We start from the raw sequence: 19,788 nt of genomic DNA on the forward strand, positions 1-19,788 counted from the left end.
CCTCTGGAGCTCACAGACCTGGAGCAAAGCTAGCTTTGTTTCTTGGGAGTGGGTGATGCGGGCATCTCCTCTCCCAGCATCAGGTTCCTCCTCTGCAGAGGGTGGTAGGCCTTCCGGGGCCTGCCCCTTAGGAGGGCATCATAGTACCTATTGCCATTCCTATGAGTGCTGGAAGGAGAACATTATAGAACAGATTAGGAAATTTGGTGTGCGCTCAAAAGACCTCTGGGCCAGGCAGGGGGTGGGTGGGGGCGGGTATACCACCCTGTGGCGTGCCTCCAGCCTCCCACAGCAGAGGGACCCAACGCCCAAGATGCTTCCGAGTCTCCTGCCAAGCAGATGTGGGGTGCGGCCCTGCCCGGGCATCTCCGGAGACCCCTCCACCAGGAAGTTAGGGAGTCTGCTCGGTCGTTCCCATCAGTGCAGGAACTCCCACACTTCCCTGTCCCGAGGGGCCTCGGGTGTCCAGCAGGCGACCCAGCCGCCTCTGGCAAAGGCCTCCGGTCCCGCGGGTTATCCCGGGGCTGCAGAGGAGAAAGAGGAAGCGCCACAAGGCACAGAGGCGGGAGCCGCGCCTCACCTGCGCCAGGTGAGGCCGGTGGCTCGGGAGGGGGAGGAGCCAGTGGCCGCGGCGAGCAGGTGAGCCGACCCGGGCTTCCCAGGAGCCAGGCCAAGGGCGACTGCAAGTTCCAATGTGGCTGCTACGAGGCGACCCTTGCTGCAGACCGCAGCCCCGGTAGCTGCGAGTCCCGCGCGGCACCGCAGTTCTAGGAGAACATTCGAGGCAGCAGCGGCGTTGGCGGCCCGGGGTCCGTTCGGTATTTGAATAGCACAAAGGAACCGCCTTGGTCTGATTGGTCCACCGGGTGGCCCTGGGGCGGGCTTCGCCTGTCACTCTGGAGGCTCTGGGCACTCTCATTGGCTTACTGGGTGTGGGGCGGGGCCCGTGGACCCGGCTAAATAGCTGGGGCCGCGGCCGGCTGAGGCTCATTGCTTTGGCGCCGTCTGGGGAGCAGGAGCCCGCGGGTGGCGCGCAGCGCGTAGTGGCGGCGCCTCTGGGAGCGCAGCCGACCCGCTGACCCGGGCTCCGTTCCCCGTGCCCGACGCGCCCCGGCGGCCGGCTGGCGAGAGAAACAGCAGCAGAATTCGCTTCGGCAGCGGCGGCGGCTGCTGTGCCGCCGCCGTCTCCGCGAGAGCATGGAGTGCGCCCTGGACGCCCAGAGCCTGATCAGCATCTCCCTGCGCAAGATCCACAGCTCCCGGACCCAGCGCGGCGGCATCAAGCTGCACAAGAACCTCCTGGTGTCCTACGTGCTCCGCAACGCGCGCCAGCTCTACCTGAGCGAGCGCTACGCCGAGCTCTACCGGCGCCAGCAGCAGCAGCAGCACCAGCACCAGCTGCCTCACCACCAGCACCAGCACCAGCACCTCGCGTACGCGGCGCCGGGCATGCCGGCCAGCGCGGCCGACTTCGGCCCGCTCCAACTTGGCGGCGGCGGGGACGCGGAGGCGCGCGAGCCTGTCGCCCGGCACCAGCTGCACCAGCTCCACCAGCTGCACCTCCAGCAGCAGCTGCACCAACACCAGCACCCGGCGCCCAGGGGCTGTGCGGCGGCGGCCGGGGCGCCCGCGGGCGGCGCGGGGGCGCTCTCGGAGCTGCCCGGGTGCGCCGCGCTCCAGCCGCCGCACGGCGCGCCCCACCGCGGGCCGCCCTTGGAGCCGCTGCCACCGGGTCCTGCGCCGCTGCCGCCGCCCGCTGCGCTCTGCCCGCGGGACCCCCGCGCCTCGGCCGCCTGCTCCTCGCCCTCCGCGCCCCCAGGGGCCGCCCCTCCGGCCGTCGCCGCCGCCTCCCCGCCCGCCTCCCCGGCCCCCTCCTCCTCCCCTGGCTTCTACCGGGGCGCGTACCCGGCCCCCTCGGACTTCGGCGTGCACTGCAGCAGCCAGACCACTGTGCTGGACCTGGACACTCACGTGGTGACCACGGTGGAGAACGGCTACTTGCACCAGGACTGCTGCGCCTCCGCCCACTGCCCCTGCTGTGGCCAGGGCGCCCCGGGACCGGGCCTGGCGCCCGCTGCGGGCTGCAAGCGCAAGTATTACCCGGGGCAGGAGGAGGACGACGACGACGACGAGGAGGACGCAGGCGAACTGGGGGCCGAGCCCCCCGGGAGCGCCCCATTCGCCCCCTGCAAGCGCGCCCGCTTCGAGGACTTCTGCCCGGACGCGTCCCCGGACGCGTCCAACATCTCAAACTTGATCTCCATCTTTGGCTCGGGCTTTTCGGGGCTAGTGAGCCGACAGCCGGACTCCTCGGAGCAGCCGCCGCCGCTCAACGGGCAGCTGTGCGCCAAACAGGCGCTCGCCAGCCTCGGCGCCTGGACTCGAGCCATTGTCGCCTTCTAGGGACCCCCGAAGGCACGGGGCCCCGGGGCCCCGCGGGGCCGGGGCCAAACAAAGACTCGGGAAAGGGGCGAGAGAAGGCAATGAACGGGCGCCCAGCCACTCGAGGCTGACCCGGAGGAGGCGAGCAGTGGGGAGGCGGCTGATGTTTTATAAATTGTAAAATAAAAGAGAAAAAGAAATCTTAAGATCTTGGACTTTATTTTTGCAGAGAGGGGAAAAAACGCCTATTTAAGTATGCTTTGTGTTTCTCCTACTCTTTTTTTTTTTTCCTCCCTTCTTTTTATTGTAGTGATTGCAGCGGTGTTTAGCGAGGAGTCAGCCACGTGAGGTTGGGCTGCTGCCCGGAGGAGGTGCTGGGCAGCCGGGGGCGAGGCAGGGCGCGCGGGGGGCGCAGCGCAGGAGGGCGCGAGGACGTCAGTTCCAATCAGTTGTCAGACCCAGGGAGCCCGGCGCTGGGCTCTCCCGAGTCCCTCGGCGGGGTGAGGCATGGGTCTTGTGAAATAGAGTCAAAACAAAGGCAAACTCTATCTCCGAAAGGGACGTTTGGGTCGCATTTCCTCTCTGGGGGCGGCCTCCAAAGTTCTCCAAATGAGCAGGCAGAAATGAAAACACTTTAACTTTTTTGTTTTTTTTTTCTTTTCTTCGCGGGGCGGGTTGTCTTGGATCCCTCCTCTCTCCGCCCCCTCTGGCTCCGCTCTTTCTCCCTTCCCCGCCCTCCTCCAGGACTCGGGGCTGGGGTCCCGACACTCCACGGCCACGGTTTGGGGAAGGGGTTGGGGGGGCGCCGCGGACTACATTTCCCATCATGCCCAGCACTGCGGGCCTCACGAAACAAAAAAGGAAGTCGATGCCTCCACCTGGATCCCGGCGGCCCCGGGGGAGGGCGGGGCCGGGCCCCCGGCGGGTCGCAGACTTCTCGCTAAGTTCCCGGTCTGGCGCGGTGTTGCGTGTGTGCTTGCCAGTCGAGCCTTCGGGTGCATTTTATCGAAACCAGCATTGTGCGAGCCTGTGAGAAACCCGTCCTGTGTCTTAGATTTAAAAGCCTTTTGTTGTAGCAAAGTGGGTTCGTCCGCAACCCCGCTGGCCTTCTGCCATCAGCTCCGTGTGGACCCCAAAACAAGTTGCCAATCATCCTGTCTTGGCCCTTCTCCCTCATTTCCTTGTATTTTTTTTGTCCGTACTGAATTGTGTATCACCGGGTAAAACTGTTCAGATGATTTGTTTTCAATTTCTAATGTTAATAAAAAGTCAACTGGAGAGGACGGTGGTGCCTTGTTTGGGGGGGGCGGTGGGGAGGAAGGGCAGAAGGGGCTGGGGGGGCATACATCACCCCTTCAAAGCCAACCTCAGCTCTGTTGGCTTTGGCGTGTGGGATCAGCCCACACCCACGCACAAGGCTGGGGAGAGAGGACGCAGCCAGTCCCGTGGGCCACCCAAGCCCCCTTCTCAGCGGCCCTGCACCCCAAGGGAACGGGCCGCCCCGGGGTCTGCAGCTGAAGCCGCGTCCGCCTCCAGCCCATTTCCTGCGCAGCCCGGGGCGCCCGGCCTAGTCGGCCTAGAAGCTCCTCGGCCAGGGGTGGGGGGACGCCGGGGGGCTGCTGGGCCACCCACACGCCCCGCCCGGCGCCTCCACCCTCACGCCCGCACGTCTTGAGCTGCAACTTGGGGAAGTTTTTCCTTTTCCCTTTTTTTTTTTTTTTTTTTAAGTTGAGTTTGTTATCACTGCTCGGTGCCACTTGGTGGTGTGCTGGCGGCGTCTCCCTCCCTCCCTCCCTCCTCGCGCCCCTCCCCTCCCGCTCCCTCCCTCCCTCGCTCGCTCGCTCGCTCGCTCCCTCCGCCCCAGCGGATGGCGGCAGGAAGGCTTCGGGCGGGCGCTGCGCTCCGACCACCTACGGCATGACCTCAGAGTGGGAGAATGTGCCGAGGCCCCGAGGACGCTCGCGCTCTCGCCGCTGCAAGCAGAGTCACATCTGGAGCCGCGGCCCGGGCCTGGGGCTGCTGGGCGGGGAGGGGGTGCGGGGGGGAGGTACCGCTTGGCAATGAGAGGCACGGGGGAAAAGACCCCCAAAATGCAAAACTGCGCCTTGCCCTGCTAGCTAGGGTGCCTTTCTGCCTCTAGCTGTCACCCCGAGACACGCTCTATCTCGCCCCTGAGTTGCCCCTTCCGCCTAGAGTCCCTGGTCCACCCAGCCGGACTGCTCACGACGCCCCCGCAGGCTTCCGCCTCCCGCTGAGATGGAGGGGGGGCTGCGGCCGAGAAGCCCCCACTTTAGACTTTGTGGGCCCGCGAGGCTCTGCGGCCCAGTGTCCAGCGAGGCCAAGTTCTCGAGGACCCTCCAGAGCACTGGGCTCCGAAGGTCTGCGAACGTGGTGGGTGGAGGGGCGAGGGGTCTCCGGAGGCGCGGGTTACGGAGAAGAAAGGCACCTTCCGTCTCCCGGGCTGTGTTTTCGGCCTCCCGCGGGAAAAGCCCGGAGCTCCTAGGGAGGGGGGTCCCACTGCATCTCCCCCACCCCGTTTCTCCCCTGCGTGTCCGCGGAGCGAGGTGCTGGGCGCACGGTGTGCAGCCAGTTGCCGGAGCTCCCCCTAGCGCCGCTTCCAGGGCGCTGCAGCGGTTGCGGCAGGGAGTGGGCGAGGCTCGGCCGGGGGCGGCAGGACGGCTGCGGGCAGCCGGGCGCCCACCTGGAGCGCAGAGCGGCTCCAGGCCCAGTCCCTGGAGGGGGTGGCGCCCGGTGACTACAGGCGTCCCCTCTCCAGATCCCCGTGGAGGAAAGGGCACGTGGTCGGCCGCCTTTGTTGGGATCACGGACATGGGCTCAGGAAGGGGACTGAGCAAGACACTTGGGACGCGCCTGCATGGTCCCGGATTCCCACGGCAAAGGCGTAGGGGGTCGTGGGCTGCAAAATAAGAGCTCTAAACTCAGCCGGGGATGCGGGGGTGGGAGGAGTCTTCTCACCTCCGCCAGGATCTCTGAGCTTAAGCTGCGGCAAGAAACTCAGGATCAGATCAGATCAGGATCCTAAGCAGAGGCAAGGAGGGCTGGGGGTCTTGGGAGCACGCGGGAGAGAAGGGCTCACCTGCCCCACCCCACCCCACGCCCCTATTTTTTTTCAGGGATCTGATCAGGCACACAAAGGGGTAATGCAGAAACCGTAATACACAATGACCCAAAACAAAACCGATGACCATCAAAACCCCACCCCCATATAGTCACTCCACCCAAAACAGTACCGCAGCCCTGACAGTGAACACACTGCCCCCACACACATGGACAAACACACAGTCCCCAACCCTGGACGCTCCAGCAATGTCTTTGCTCCCCAGCCCTGGTACAGCAAGACATGCCAGCCACGGACCAGAGAGCCACTAACACTCCGTGCATGGCATCACAGGAAGAATGGTTGGCTCCCTAGGGTGGGGGATGCCTGGCCTCGGGCATCCTCAGAAAACCAAAAGGCTGAGCCAGACCCCAGAAGAAGTGGGGGCTGTTGCTTGGAGAGGTGGAGGGATAAGAAGAGAGGGGGGTGGAAGGCTTCCCAAGAACACCAGCTGCAGTAGCTCCTGGGGAGCCCTTAGCCCCCTGGGGGTTAAACAGCGATTCCGTCCTCCCCAGTTCACACTGGTGCCCCAGCTATAGCACTGAACAGAGCCTGCTGTCCTTGATACGTGGCTGAGAGCCTAACGAACCAGGTTCCGAGCTGCCTGCACTCCTGGCAGCATGGAGCTGCTGGGGTGACAGCCCAGAGCCATGGAGAGCTGCTGCCTGTCTTCTCCAGAGAAGCCAGGGGCTGGGGATGATGGGGCCTCCCAGGAGGGCCACTGGGCAGGGTGCGGAGGGTGTGTGTGTGTGTGTGTGTGTGTGTGTGTAATGTGTGCTCGAGTATGCAGGGTGTGCACACCAGGGGCTGTGCTGTCATTCACCCCATGCACATTTTGACCACACACTTGGTTCCCAGATTGTCCAAAGCCCTGAGCTCACCACAAGTGAGCACCAAACAGCAAATCCCTTCATGTGAATTCGCTTTTAATTTTTTCCCAGCCGCCCTCTGAGGTAGAGACTGTTAGCATCCTTGTTTTAGAAATGAGAAAACTTGCCCAGGGTGAAACAACTAAGAAGTGGCTGATCTATCTCTCCCTGCTGGCTGGAGCCCACCCGTTCTCTCTCACTGCCACCGAGTCAACTCCAACTGGTGACAGCCCTCTAGAACTGCCCCGGTGGGTTCCCAAGGCGATACATCTTTGCAGGAGCAGAAAGCCTCATCTTTCTCACTCAAACGGACCGGTGGTTTCGAACTCCTGACCTAGCGATTAGCAGCCCAACGCAAGTAACCCACTATGCCACCAAGGCTCCAGTCAGATTTGTAACATGTTATAAGGCAAGTTGACATTTGAGTCTGATGCTGTTTCGTTTTTCTAACCAAACATACAACCCCCGCGTCGATTCTGACTCACAGTGACCCTCTAGAACAGCATAGAACCCGTTCCCTAGGGTTTCTTTCTGAGCCTGCACATCTTTCTGGAAGCAGACAGGCTCATCTTTCTCCCACGCAGTGGTTGATGGGTTCAAAGTGCTGGCTTTGCCATCGGCAGCGCAACGTGTAACCCGCGGTGGTGGTTACATCATTTCATGTCAACTTGAAGACAAAAATGTTAAGGGTGGAGTCTGGCCTGTCAATGAGGTGCCTCCTTGTGGGCAGGGCCTTCTCATCAAGAGGGGTCTGGGAACCTCCCCCCTCTCTCTCTGCCTTCATCTTCCTGCTGATGAGGGAGATGCTACTCTGGGACCTGCAGGAACCCTGTGACTCTTCCACTGCCATCGGTTCGACTGTCTGCACCCACAGGCCTGCGACCTTCCTGCGTCCTGCATCACTACCTGCGGCTGCGTGAGCCTGAAGAGAGAGCCACGGACTTGATCTGGAAGCTCCCTCTTACATACGTGAGTGTCACTGGATTTGTTTCACTCGTCAACCCAGCCTGCCACGCCCACCAGGTACCCCCAGGTCTCCTTGTTTAAATAACAAGATGAGTTCTATGCAGCTGTGTCTAAACTGGGTCAGAGATCTGGTCAGGCATGGCCTTGTGGAGTGCCAGCATCCTCCCCGTGCTCCTGGTCCCAGGGACACGGGGACAAGGGGAGATGCACATGACAGCAATGCCCACCCAGGACAAGGACCGGCTTCGCCGTGGTATTAGTCGCGAGTCTGGCAGTGGCAGTGGGCAGCAGCTCAGCAGGAACCAGCTGGGACAAAAGTGGATGTGTTAGCTCCGGCACTAAACCAGGCGATGGGCAGGGGGGCAGCAGGCCCTGGGATCCTCCTTCTCCAAGACAAACGCTTCATCTTCTGCTGGTGCAGGCCCACTTCTCACCAAGAAGGTGGCTCCTGGAGACGCATTTCATAGCCTGGCCACCAGCAGGGGTCCTCGCCCTGTTCCCAGTGCAGAAAATCCCAGAGACAGCTCCATAGTCTCCTGTCCAGAACCTAGTCCCGCCCCAAAGCCTACAGCCAGGCTGCAAGGGTGAATGGCAGCTGCTGCCAGAAGCTCGTGTTGACCGTGGCAGAGGACGGGGTGTTCTTCTCAGAGAAGGGGATACTGGGTAGACAAGCCAAGGATGTCCTCCAGAGAACAGGGATGTAAGCTAAAGGCGGTGTTCCTGGATGTGCCCTCTGGATCCAGGGCGACGGAGTGCCGCTCACCCAGCTCTGGGGAAGGAGCAGCAGTCAGGCCAGCAGGGCTTCAGCGCCCTGAGGCATCCCAGGTTTGCCACTCAGGACTCACTAGGACAGGGGCGGTTCTCCCAGAATGCTCTGTGGCCATGGCCACTCTCAGGGGAACGTAGGGCATTGGACATTAGGAGAGAAAGACCCCAGCTGGGGGTCCAGGGGCCTCTATGGGGTCTCCCAGTAGCCCGATGGAGAGAGGACCTATCTCAGGTTAGCATGGCTGCCGGAGCGCAGGGTGCTGCCTGGGTCACAGGTACTACTGGGTCACAGGTACTACTGTCTGTATCCGTGAGGAGATAGAAAAGGCTGGGTGACATTGAAGGAAATAAAACCCTCGCTGTCTTCGAGTCCACTCCAGCCTGCGTCGGGTTCCCAGGGCTGCAGATCTTTATAGGAGTCGTTAGCAGTCCCACACTCCCCAGCACAGCCGCCGTCTCACACCCGCTGCATGGAGTGGGTGTAACAATACCAGGAGGGTAAAGGGAAGGTGGGGTGGAAAGGGGGAACCGATCACAATGATCTATATATAACCCCCTACCAGGGGAACAGACAACAGGAAATTGGGTGAAAGGAGACATCAGTCAGTATAAGATATGAAAAAATAATAATCTATAAATTATCAAGGGTTCCTGAGGAAGGGTGGGAGAGGGAAAGGGGAGGAGAAGGTGATACCAAGGGCTCAAGCAGAAAGAAAATGTTTTGAAAATGATGATGACAACACATGTACAAATGACACATGGGTGAATATATGGATTGCGATGAGTTGTATGAACTCCCCATCATATCGAGGCAAAACACTAAGGGCGTGCAACAGAACAGTAAGGGGAGCAGAGCGAGAAAGTTCTCAGGGATACCAAAAGTAGACTTTGGGGCCAGGGCATGGCACCCCATCAGACTCACCCGGAAAATACTCCTAAAAGTCAACAAACAGACCTGGAATTCTTTACAAGCTTTTCTTTTGTTCTTTTTTGGTCATTGGTTTTGTTGTGTCCTTGTTTAAATGAACACTTGATGGGTGCATAAGCAAATGTGGTGAAGAAATCTGATGGTGCCTGGCTATCAAAATACATAGCGGGTCTTAAAGGCTTGAAGGTAAACAAAAGCCATCTAGCTCAGAAGCAACAAAGCCCACATGGAAGAAGTACACCAGCCTGTGTGATCACAAGGTGTCGATGGGATCAGGTATCAGGCATAAAAGAACAAAAATATATCATTGTGAATGAGGGGGAGTGCAGAGTGGAGATCCAAAGCCCATCTGCAGGCAACTGGCTAACCGCTTACAGCTAGGTCTTGGGGAGGAGACGAGCCAGTCAGGGTGCAGTATAACAACGATGAAACATACAACTTTCCTCTAGTTCTTTAATGCTTCCCCCCCACTATCATGATCCCAATTCTACCCTACAAATCTGGCTAGACCAGAGGATGCACACTGATACAGATAGGAACTGGAAACAGGGAATCCAGGGCGGATGATCCCTTCAGGACCAGTGGTGAGAGTGGCGATACTGGGAGGGTGGAGGGAGGGTGGGGTAGAAAGGGGGAACGGATTACAAGGATCTACATATAACCTCCTCCCTGGGGGACAGACAGCTGAAAAGTGGATGAAGGGAGACGTTGGGCAGTGCAAGACATGAAAAAATAATAATTTATAAAATATCAAGGGTTCGTGAGGAAGAGGGAACAGGGAGGGAGGGGGGAAATGAGGAGCTGATACCAAGGGCTCAAGTAGAAAGAAAATGTTTTGAGAATGATGATGGCAACAAATGTACAAATGTGCTTGACACAATAGATGGATGGATGGATGGATGGATGGATGGATGGATGGATGGATGGATGGATGGATGATGATAAGAGTTGTATGAGCCCCTAATAACCTGATTTAGGGAGACCCATCTTTGCGCCCTGGCTCGTGCTGAGCCCATCTAGCGGAGCGGACAGAGAAGGTGATCACAAACCAAATTATATTTGAGCCAGAATGGACCAAGGCACTAAAATGAGGGGCCAGAACCCACAGACTCATGTGACAACGAACATCTCCAAAGCGCAGAAGTACACAGTGATCGGAGGCTCAGGATTTCTTGGTCAGTACATGGTGGAGCAGCTGCTGGCCAGAGGCTACCATGTCAACATCTTTGACATCCGTCAAAGCTTTGAGGACCCCCAGGTGGAATTCTTCCTGGGCGACCTTTGCAACCAGCAGGATCTCTACCCAGCTCTGAAAGGGGTGGGCACTGTTTTCCACTGTGCGTCACCCCCACCGGGCAGTGGCAACAAGGAGCTCTTTTACAAAGTGAATTACCTTGGCACCAAGAATGTCATTGAAACTTGCAAACAGGCTGGGGTTCAGAAACTCATTCTGACGAGCTCTGCCAGCGTCATCTTTGAGGGCGTCGATATCAAGAACAGGACTGAGGAGCTCCCCTGCGCCAAAAACCCCACTGACTACTACACGGAGACCAAGATCCTACAGGAGCAAGTCGTCCTGGGCGCCAATGATCCCGAGAAAAATTTCCTAACCGTCGCCATTCGCCCTCATGGCATTTTCGGCCCCAGGGACCCCCAGCTGGTCCCCGTCCTCGTTGATGCCGCCAGGAAGGGCAAGATGAAGTTTACGATTGGAAATGGGAAAACTTGGTGGACTTCACCTTCGTGGAGAACGTGGTCCATGGCCACATCCTGGCAGCAGAGCGCCTTTCCCAAGACGTAGCTGTGTGTGGAAAGGCCTTCCACATCACCAATGACAAGCCCATCCCGTTCTGGGCATTCCTGTCCCCTATCCTGACAGGCCTCAACTATGAGGCCCCCAGGAACCGCATCCCCTACTGGATGGCCTAATACCTGGCCCTGCTGCTGGCCTTGCTGGTGATGGTGGTCCAGCCGGTGATCAAGCTGCAGCCCACCTTCACGCCCCGGCGGATCGCACTGGCCGGCACCTATCACTACTTTAGCTGCGCCGGGGCCAAGGAGCTGCTGGGCTACCAGCCGCTGGTCCCCATGGATATTGCCGTGGAGAGGACTGTGCGTAGCTTTCACCACCTGCGGAAGGTCTGACTGAACTCGGGCTCCGCCTGCCAGGGAGCTAAGGGCTGCCTCGCCCGTCTGTGAGCCACCTGGGTTCCACACAACTGCTCTCGATCTCTGGACGTGGGAAACCTCCTTCCCCTCCACCTCCTCGGGCTCCTTAGCACAAAGTCACTTTGCAGTTGCCCCCTAATCCTTGTTGGCGTCCTTGTGTTCAAATTGAAGAGGTAAGACCCTGTCAGGAAGAAACAGTCCTTTGGTAACCCAACGGGGTTTCTTTCATTCAAACTGATGCTAGAGTAGAAGTTTCTAGGTGTTGTTGAAGGGACCACACATTAAAAATATCCTAGAAGAAAAATGAAAGATATAAATAAAGGCACATGGCTGAGACTTGAAAAAACAAACATGATTTTTAAAAAAAAAGAAGAAGATGAACTGACCCATAGGGTTTCTGACCCTGGTGGCCTAGTGGACTAAGCGCCGGGCTGCGAACTGTCAAACCAAACTCACTGCTATTGAGTCGATTCCCACTCATCAGGATCCTATGGGACTGGGTGGGACCAGCCCTGTGGGTCCACGAGACTGTAAGTCTTTACAGGAGTGGAAAGCCTCAGCTTTCCCCCTCAGAGCAGCGGGTGGCTTCTAACTGCTGACCTTGCAGCCAGTAGCCCCCTCCATAACCACTGCAGCGCCAGGGCTCAAAAATGGTGGAATGGCTATGACTCAAGGGGAGCGCTATAGACAGTCTTTATTTTAATATCCATACATTTCTATGTTGTCCAAATGTTCTACAATAAGCATGTATCCCTCTTATATTTAAACGAAAAAATTAACACTACACAGAGAAAAGTGCAACGTGACAGATGCTAGAGCCGAGGCATGGTGTGACGTGATGCCCAGGAGAGGAAGCTGAAGCAAAGCTCCCTCCACCTGTCCGGAGCCGGCTCCTTACAAGGCCAGCGGAGGGCAGTGCCTGGGTTAACAGAGGTCACCCCTGTGCACGGCGAGCAAAACGAAAGCGCATCTTGAGGAGCTTATTGAGGGGCGTTCTGGGGTGGGGGGAGCCCCACCAGAACGGGTTGGGGGGGAGCCCCACCAGAACGGGTTGGGGGGGAGCCCCACCAGAACATTCTGGCCCAAGTTCCTTCCCATCTCTGGCCCTTGCTACAGCTCCACCCAGTCCCACCCTCCCGCGCATCAATCTCCCAGAAGGATTTGTGCAGAGTTGCTGATTATGGGCCCAGGTGGGTGGTTAGAGGCTAATAAGCCTGGGAAATATTTTCAGCCACTTGGGCCGCGGCTGGAGAGGAAGCAGGGACATGCAATAGAAAGAACGCTGAGCCCGGAGTTGGGAGACCAGAGGCTGGTGCTGGCTTAGGCTACAGACTTCCTTTAGGGCCTGGGGTTCAGTCACCTCCTTAGACCCACGTGCCCGCACCTAAAACCCAAGAGAGGAGCGCGGAAGATCTGAAGCCTGCTTGGATGCTCTGTAAGCTTTGAAGAGGCCATCATGATGCCCAGCTCCTGCTGGTCGGAGGCTCTGTGTCCAGTCCGACAAAGAGAAGATCAGAGTCCGGGCCAGAGCTCCAGCCCAAGTCGCTTACCACGAAGCTGTGTGCAGCCAGCTTCGGAGCTAAGCCGGGCTGATCAGGGTGACCAGGGACGTCCGTGCAGCTCGCTGTCCGTCCACATGCCGGCGAGCTGCTCTTCCTCTCCTTCCCTAGCACTGCCTGGCCGCCAGCAGTCCCAAGACGCAGGGATGAGAGAGACGAAATTCCAGGACATCGTGTGAGGCCAAATGGAGGGTGGGAAGGCCCGCCCTCACCCTTCACTCCATCCCATCAAACATACAAAGCAACTGCCCACCACCACCCCCAGCATTTTCCAAACAACCTTTAGTTCCTCAAAGTCTTCCTGAACCCGATGGAACAAGAAGCTGCCGCTGAATAGGACCCAGGACTGGGGCTGCTGGTTTTGCTACTAACCCCAATATAAAAACATAGATACAGTATTTTTGTGCCCCCCCAAAAAAGAAAGTATTAGAGTCCCTCAATATCAGTCTATATAGGTGCCTACCTCTGAACATGCTCATCTGCCTGTTTCACTCAATAGATTCATTCATGCATTCAAAAACCATTACCGTTTGGGCATTGGTAGATGGCAGGCATGGCACTGACTGCCCACGATGGTGCCATGAACAAGATAGGCAAGGCCCCTGCCCTCCTGGTGCTTCCACTGCGGCGAGGAGACAGTAAGCCGGTGAAAAGTTAGCCTGGTGCTGTGGGACAAGAAACTGGGAAACGGACCTGCTAGGATCGGGACGAGGGCAGCATCGTTTTCGACCTGAAAGGCCTCCTTGGAGCCAAGATAGGTGCGGGCTGTGTCAGTCAGTAGCGCTATGGTGGTGCCACAGTAACAAAGGAAGCCCCAGATTTCAGACTCCACCAGCAGAGGAGTCCAATCACGCCTGACAACGTGGGTCGGCAGCTGTGCTCCAGGCAGCGACTCGGTGCTCCAGGCCACTGGCATGGTAGCACAGGACTTCTGGACTCCACTCAGCCACAGGAGCGCGAGGCATCCTGCAAGGAAGGGATTATCATCACAGCCCATTGGCAGGTCCGGAGGGGACTAGGAAGGAGCGGTGACTCATTGGTGAGGGACTGAAATCCCCACCACGCCAGCTGGATGGACTGCCAGGGAAAGATGTCCCGGGCAACAGGGACCGCGGTGCCGAAGTTAAGCACAGCCACTGATGTGGGCGGTCGAGGAGCTGAACGAAGGCCTGCCCCGTGGAGGCCAAGGGGCAGAGAAAGCCTGGCAGGAGGCTGGCCTGGGCTCACTGTGGCCCTTGCTGGTAATGGGAAGGTGTTTGGATTGTGCTTTCAAGTGCAGTGGCTGCCTGTGAGTTCCACAGCCGCATTAGAGAGCTGGGGTTACACCCAGCTCTGCTGCTACCTAGCTAGAGGACCCACACACACGCCCTGACTTTTCTGAGCCGGTCAGGAGGGTCCAATTTCCATCTGTGATGGAACTGCCAGCAAGCACTCAAGAAACAGTGGCCGTGAAGCCCATGAGAGAAACGCCCTTGCTTCCCCTCTGCCCAGGTCAGTGGAGGGGGCTTGCTGCCAGTTGGGGAAGGGAGCAGAAGCAGTCCGGGTCAGCTGCCCCAACCTGTTTCCCTGGTTGGACCGGTGGCCTGGCTGGGGCCCCAGGCCAATCCGGAGTCTGTCCCTCTTCCTAGTGAACTGAGCCCATGGACACACCCATCCTGAGGGGCCCTCTCAGCAGCAAAGAGTTGGGGTGGGCGTGGAGTCCCAGGGCTGGGTGAGGGTTTCTCAGTGCAAAACCCCAAGTCAATGACTGTATCGCATGAGTGGGCATGGAATGCCAGGCGAGAGGCCAAACCCTGCAGAGCTTCCTGAAGCTGCCCCCACCTGGGGCTCCTGTCCAAAGCCAAGCTCATGCCCTGTGGTTCATACTCAGTCTCAGGAGTCACCCCTGGCTCTGCTGCTATCTACACTGGACTGCTATCTATTCTTGACAATTGGCTCTTGGCATCACCTCGGCCGAGCCTCACTTTCCTCATGTCCAAGGCGAGGAGGCCCATCAGAGGGCCCACCGGCGCAGCAAGAGCACCCCATGCCGTCAGCAAGGTCTGAAAAGGAGCATGCACTGCAGGCTGAGGATGTGGGGTTCCTGTGCTGAGAACCTCCGAGACCCAGAACAAAGAGCGGACACTAAAGATGACCCCAGATCAGGAGGCTTGTTGGGGGGGGGCTGAAGGGATGCATGCACTTGCCTATGCGGGGCAGAGTGCTGCGTGTGCCTAAGCGTGCGGGAGTTGCCTCGTCGAATCCCATGTGGGGGTTTTCCTGCACCAGTGCCTCTGGCAGGAGGCTTGGGAGCAGAACTGAAAGACTCACATCTGCCTGGGTGGAGCAGAGGGCTGAGCGTGCCCTGTGCGGGAGGCTACATGCAGCCTCATCCTGGGCAGCAGGAGCCAGGTGGTGGCAAGAAAGTCCCACAAGTCGGGGGTAGGAGCTCCTGGGAGAGGTCTTCCTGCAGGGAGAGCCCAGTGAGGTGAAGGACACCGTGGGAGCCCCAACAGCACGGAGGCAGCTGGAGGCCGCAGTGAGGTGGACACCGTACCTGACCGGAGCCACGCTGCGCCTGCCCAGTGCCACAGAATGGACGTGGGTAATGGGGGAAGGACACGCGCTTCTCTTTTTGGGAAGCTGTTGTGACTCTGTGTCGTGTGGTTTGGCAGGTGCCATCCCTTAGACGCAGAGCAGTCCCCTGACAAGAGAAAGAGACCCAACCTGCTCCCGCGCTGTCCTCACTAGCTCTGCCGTGGGACAGCCACCGACCGGACAGCCACCGACCCGTCTGACCGAGGCGTCCCCCCTTTGACACGGGATCTCAGCTGCCCTTGGCGTGGTCACCTGCTCCAGGGCCCGGTCTCTCCTGAGAACACGTCCGAAGCACGTGAGATGACGTCTCGCTATCCTCCCTTCTACGGAGCTGCGTGGAGGTATTCTTCTGAGACACACGTGTCCTTCTGCCAGTGTTCCTTCTGCCAGTCCCTGGTCCCCTCGGCTTCCTTCCCCAACACCGAAGACTTCAAAGGAGTAATTGAAGGGCGGAGAGATACATGGCTCAGTGAACCTCGCCTTTCTAGTTCTCAGGTCTCTTGCTTTCTAATGGTAGGACCAGGGTGCAGCTGCCTTAGCCAGTTCCTTGCTTCAGCTGGCAAGGCTCACTTCCTGCAAGACATCCCTGAGGAGAAGCCACATGGACCTACCCCGATGCAGCTCTGGGTGCTGGAGCAGCCGTGTGGAGACCCCTGCCAGCGCTGAGATGCTGACACATTCACTGACTCAGCTTTCCTCCTGCAGTCGGCATCATTGTGTCTGGTTTGTGAGATGGAGGAGGACTTTGTGGATTGGTGTCGGATATATGGGTTGGACTTGTGGGCTTGGGCAGCACTGCATTGGGATGTTTTCTTGATATGCACTTAACCTTTATATAAAACTCTCTCTTGTACATATGAGTTTCTGTGGATATGTTTCCCTAGTTTACCCAGACTGACACACCATGAGTCATTATGAGCCACATAGTTGAGTGCCTTGGTATAGTCAATAAAACACAGATCAACATATTTTTGTATTCTCTGCTTTCAGTCAAGATCCACCTGACCTCAGCAATGACATCGATCATGGCATGACATGGCATCCTGTGAACCCGCAGCTTGGATTTCTGGTAGCTCCCCATCCAGCTACTACTGCAGCTGTTTCTGAATGATCTTCAGCAACGTTGGACTTGTATGTGATATTAACGATAGTGCCCGATCATTCCTGCGGCCTGTTGGATCACCTTTCTTTGGAATGGGCACAAATACGGGTCTCTTCCGGTGGAGGCTGCTATCTTCCAAAATAAATATGGTGGGGAGGTAATGCGTGCATCCTATAAAAATTAATAATGCCTTCCACTTTCCCAACACTGTACAAGTGTTTCGTGTGTCCGGCTCCATCACTGACGAACACAGCACCCACAGAGTGTGTGGTGCTAGAGGGTGTGTGTGTGTGTCTAATTCCTGGATGTTTGAGACACATCCTGGCTGTATGTGCATGCAGTGGAAGGATGAATAAGTTGGTGGGTGAACTTGGATTGGATCTTTTCCAAGGAATGACTTGAAAGAAAACCATCCCATGAGTAATTTGCTCCGGCTTGCCCTCCCCACGTCAGTCCCTCCACCCCAACATGCCCCTGCATCCCTAACCCCTCCCCCTCGGCCCCCCACCCAGTCATTCCTTGGTGCACTTTCACACTTCCACGTGCCCTTCCCACTCTTGCTGTCCAGCTCTGCCACCAGCTAGCTGCAGACCATCTGCCTCTCAAGGCCAGTGTAGAATCCAGGGTCCCCGTGGCGGTCATGTAGATCAGCCAGGATAGACCTGGGAAAGCTGGAGGGTAAAAGCTCCCCTTCTTCAGGGGGGGTTAGTGGGCACCTGAAACTCATAAAGGACACAGCAGGGGTCCCGAAAGGATCCACTGGGAGAGAGTCAATGGGATCTTCAAGGACCTACAGACCTTCAAAGTGGACAGACAGTTCCAGAGTCTCTCCATCGAGAAAGGCATCCAGGCGTCCAGATCCCCAGGCTGATCCTCCCCTCTGTGGATCCTCGACTGTCCAGACCTCTGAAACTCGTTAAAAGCCAACTTGCACAAAAGGGGCTTCTGAGCGCAGAAGCTGGGGAGTCCATGGGTGTTCAGGCACAACCACCACCAACCCGCGGCAGTGTGCCATCCTCAGGTTCCCTCGCTACTCCTTGGCTTCTTGACCAGGGGCAGCTTGGCCTCAGGGTCCCGGGCTCTTGGGGTTTAATGCTCCAGATTTGCCATCTTGAAATTCTCAATCATTTTACCTTAGAGTTTGCGTTTTGAAAGTGAAATCTTCAGGGGCAATGGAGCATGTGTCAGGAGCCCGTATGTAGACCTGCCTCCCAGTCACCTCCCTCTCCCGCCCCCCACCCCCGGCACCGCATCCTGGCTCTACCCAGTGTTCTTTGCGACTTTCTGCCCTACAAAGGGGTCTGGGCCCAGGCACAGGGACTGTGGATCCAGGGGCACATTAAGGGGTTTGGTGGTGGTCACCCCCGTTCGGGGTTGGAAGGCCCAGAGTATATGGCTCGATGGGATGCTCTCTTATGCAGCCCATCCAGGTATCCTTCTGCCACAGATGGGGCAACAAGTCCGTGGACTGGCTGAACTTCCGCAGACCACCCCCACGCAGTTCTGGTGGTTGCCTGGAGACGGGCTGCAGCCGCTGTGAGACAGGAGTGAGTGCTCTCGGTGATCTGCCTGGCTCCACGCCACGGGGAGAGTCTCCCTCCCGCCTTGGAACCTTCCAGAGGTAGCCTGTGTCTTGGCTGGCCGGCTGGAGGCACTGCCCTGGGTAAGGCCCGGAATGCAAACCGCATCCTTTCTCAGAATCCGCATGTGAATGTAATGCACGCGCCCACACTTGTGCAGGCGGGTCTCATTGCATCTCACTTGCGTTTCATTGAGTTTTGCAGATACTGCATCTGGGTGTTTGGGGTTTGCTTGTTTGGGCGTTTTCATAAACTGAAGGTTTGTGCAGCTCTCTGTAGAGCCGGCCACGCGTGCTCACGGGCTCTCTGGTCATCCCCACACCGTGTCAGACATCTTCAGGCGCTCTTGCACCCTCAGAGTCTGCCCAATCGGGCGAGCACTCTGGGCTGAGAAGCCCCAGAGTCACGTGGCGAGTGGTGGCTCTGAGCACGCCCGTGTGTCACCGCCTCCAGGAAACGCCCGGTTCATCAGGCAGCACTCCCATTTCCGTTCCTCAGCGTGGCACTCAGTAGCCCGTTTTGAGAACCAGGAGAGAGGGCGCAGGACATGACCCCTTTGTCATCACCTCCGGGGCTGTCCTTGCTGGCGGCCGTGGATGAGCATATGGGTATGGACTCCGTAATGGCTACAGGAATGCAAGAGGTCAAGACGGGGAGCAGTGTTGTGTTGGGGAGCGGGGAGGGGAGCTCGGTCTTTTCTGCACACGTCTTCTGGAAACCTAAAGCTGCTCTGGAAAATGGAGTCCATTAAAAAAAAAAGTCAGAAACCACAATGACCAGTTGAGAGAGAAGAAACGGCCGAGGTGGTTCTGTGAGCATGGCTGCTGGCTGCTGCACGGCCAGCCGGCGGGGGTTCCGCTCAAACCCAGTGGCTCTAAACGTGTCTCTCAATCAGCCCGACTGCAGACACATTCTCTCAGTCATGCACTCGGCAATGAGCGTAGCCATACCAGGAGGGGGAGAGGCAGGTGGAGGGAGAAGGGGGAACTGATCACAACGTTCAACATATAACTCCCCCGCAGGGGGATGGACAACAGAAAAGTGGGTGAAGGGAGACAGCAGTCAGTGTAAGACATGAACAAAATAATAAATTATCAATGGTTCATGAGGGAGGGAAGGCGGGGGGGGGGGAATGAGCTGATATCAAGGGCTCTAGTAGAAAGAAAATGTTTTGAGAATGATGATGGCAATATATGTACAAATGTGCTTGATACAATGGATGGATGGTGAGTTAGTTTGTTGTACCAACCTGGCCAATAGATACAAGTGGGGTTAATTGAAGGGCGGAGCGATACTTGGCTCTGTGAGCCTCACCTTTCGAGTTCTCGGGTCTCTTGCTTTCTGATGGTCAGACCAAGGTGCAGTTGCTTTAGCAGTTCCCTGCTTCAGCTTGCAAGGCTCACTTCCTGCAAGACATACCTGAGGAGAAGCCATATGGACCTACCCCCATGCAGCCCTGGGTGATGGAGCAGCCGTGTGGAGACCCCTGCCAGCGCTGAGATGCTGACACATTCACTGACTCAGCTTTCCTCCTGCAGTCAGCATCACAGTGTGTGTTTTGTGAGATGGAGGCGGACTTTGTGGATTGGTGTTGGACATATGGGTTAATGTTGGACTTGTGGCTTGGGCAGCGCTGGGTTGGGATGTTTTCTTGGTGTGCACTTACCCTTTACATAAAACTCTCTCTAATACATGAGTTTCTGTGGATTTGTTTCTCAAAAGTACCCAGACTAACACAGATGGATTGTGATAATAGCTGTAAGAGTCCCC

General features: G+C 57.7%; 1 protein-coding gene and 1 pseudogene across 1 annotated transcript; both read left to right on the plus strand.

The window, feature by feature from the left end:
• The first annotated feature begins 1,003 nt into the window (after positions 1–1,003).
• On the plus strand, positions 1,004–3,660 carry IER5L (immediate early response 5 like). Its single transcript, XM_075560658.1, has one exon. The coding sequence runs from the start codon at positions 1,198–1,200 to the stop codon at positions 2,401–2,403; it is 1,206 nt and encodes a 401-aa protein (XP_075416773.1). The 5' UTR covers positions 1,004–1,197; the 3' UTR covers positions 2,404–3,660.
• Positions 3,661–10,013: 6,353 nt separating this feature from the next.
• On the plus strand, positions 10,014–11,176 carry LOC142458030 (sterol-4-alpha-carboxylate 3-dehydrogenase, decarboxylating pseudogene; annotated as a pseudogene).
• The last annotated feature ends 8,612 nt before the right edge of the window (positions 11,177–19,788 follow it).

Source organism: Tenrec ecaudatus, chromosome 10, assembly GCF_050624435.1.
Source record: "Tenrec ecaudatus isolate mTenEca1 chromosome 10, mTenEca1.hap1, whole genome shotgun sequence".
NCBI lineage: Eukaryota > Metazoa > Chordata > Mammalia > Afrosoricida > Tenrecidae > Tenrec > Tenrec ecaudatus.

Excerpts from the sequence above, each read along its gene's own strand:
- IER5L (XM_075560658.1), top strand. The coding sequence starts at position 1,198 with ATGGAGTGCGCCCTGGACGCCCAGAGCCTGATCAGCATCTCCCTGCGC.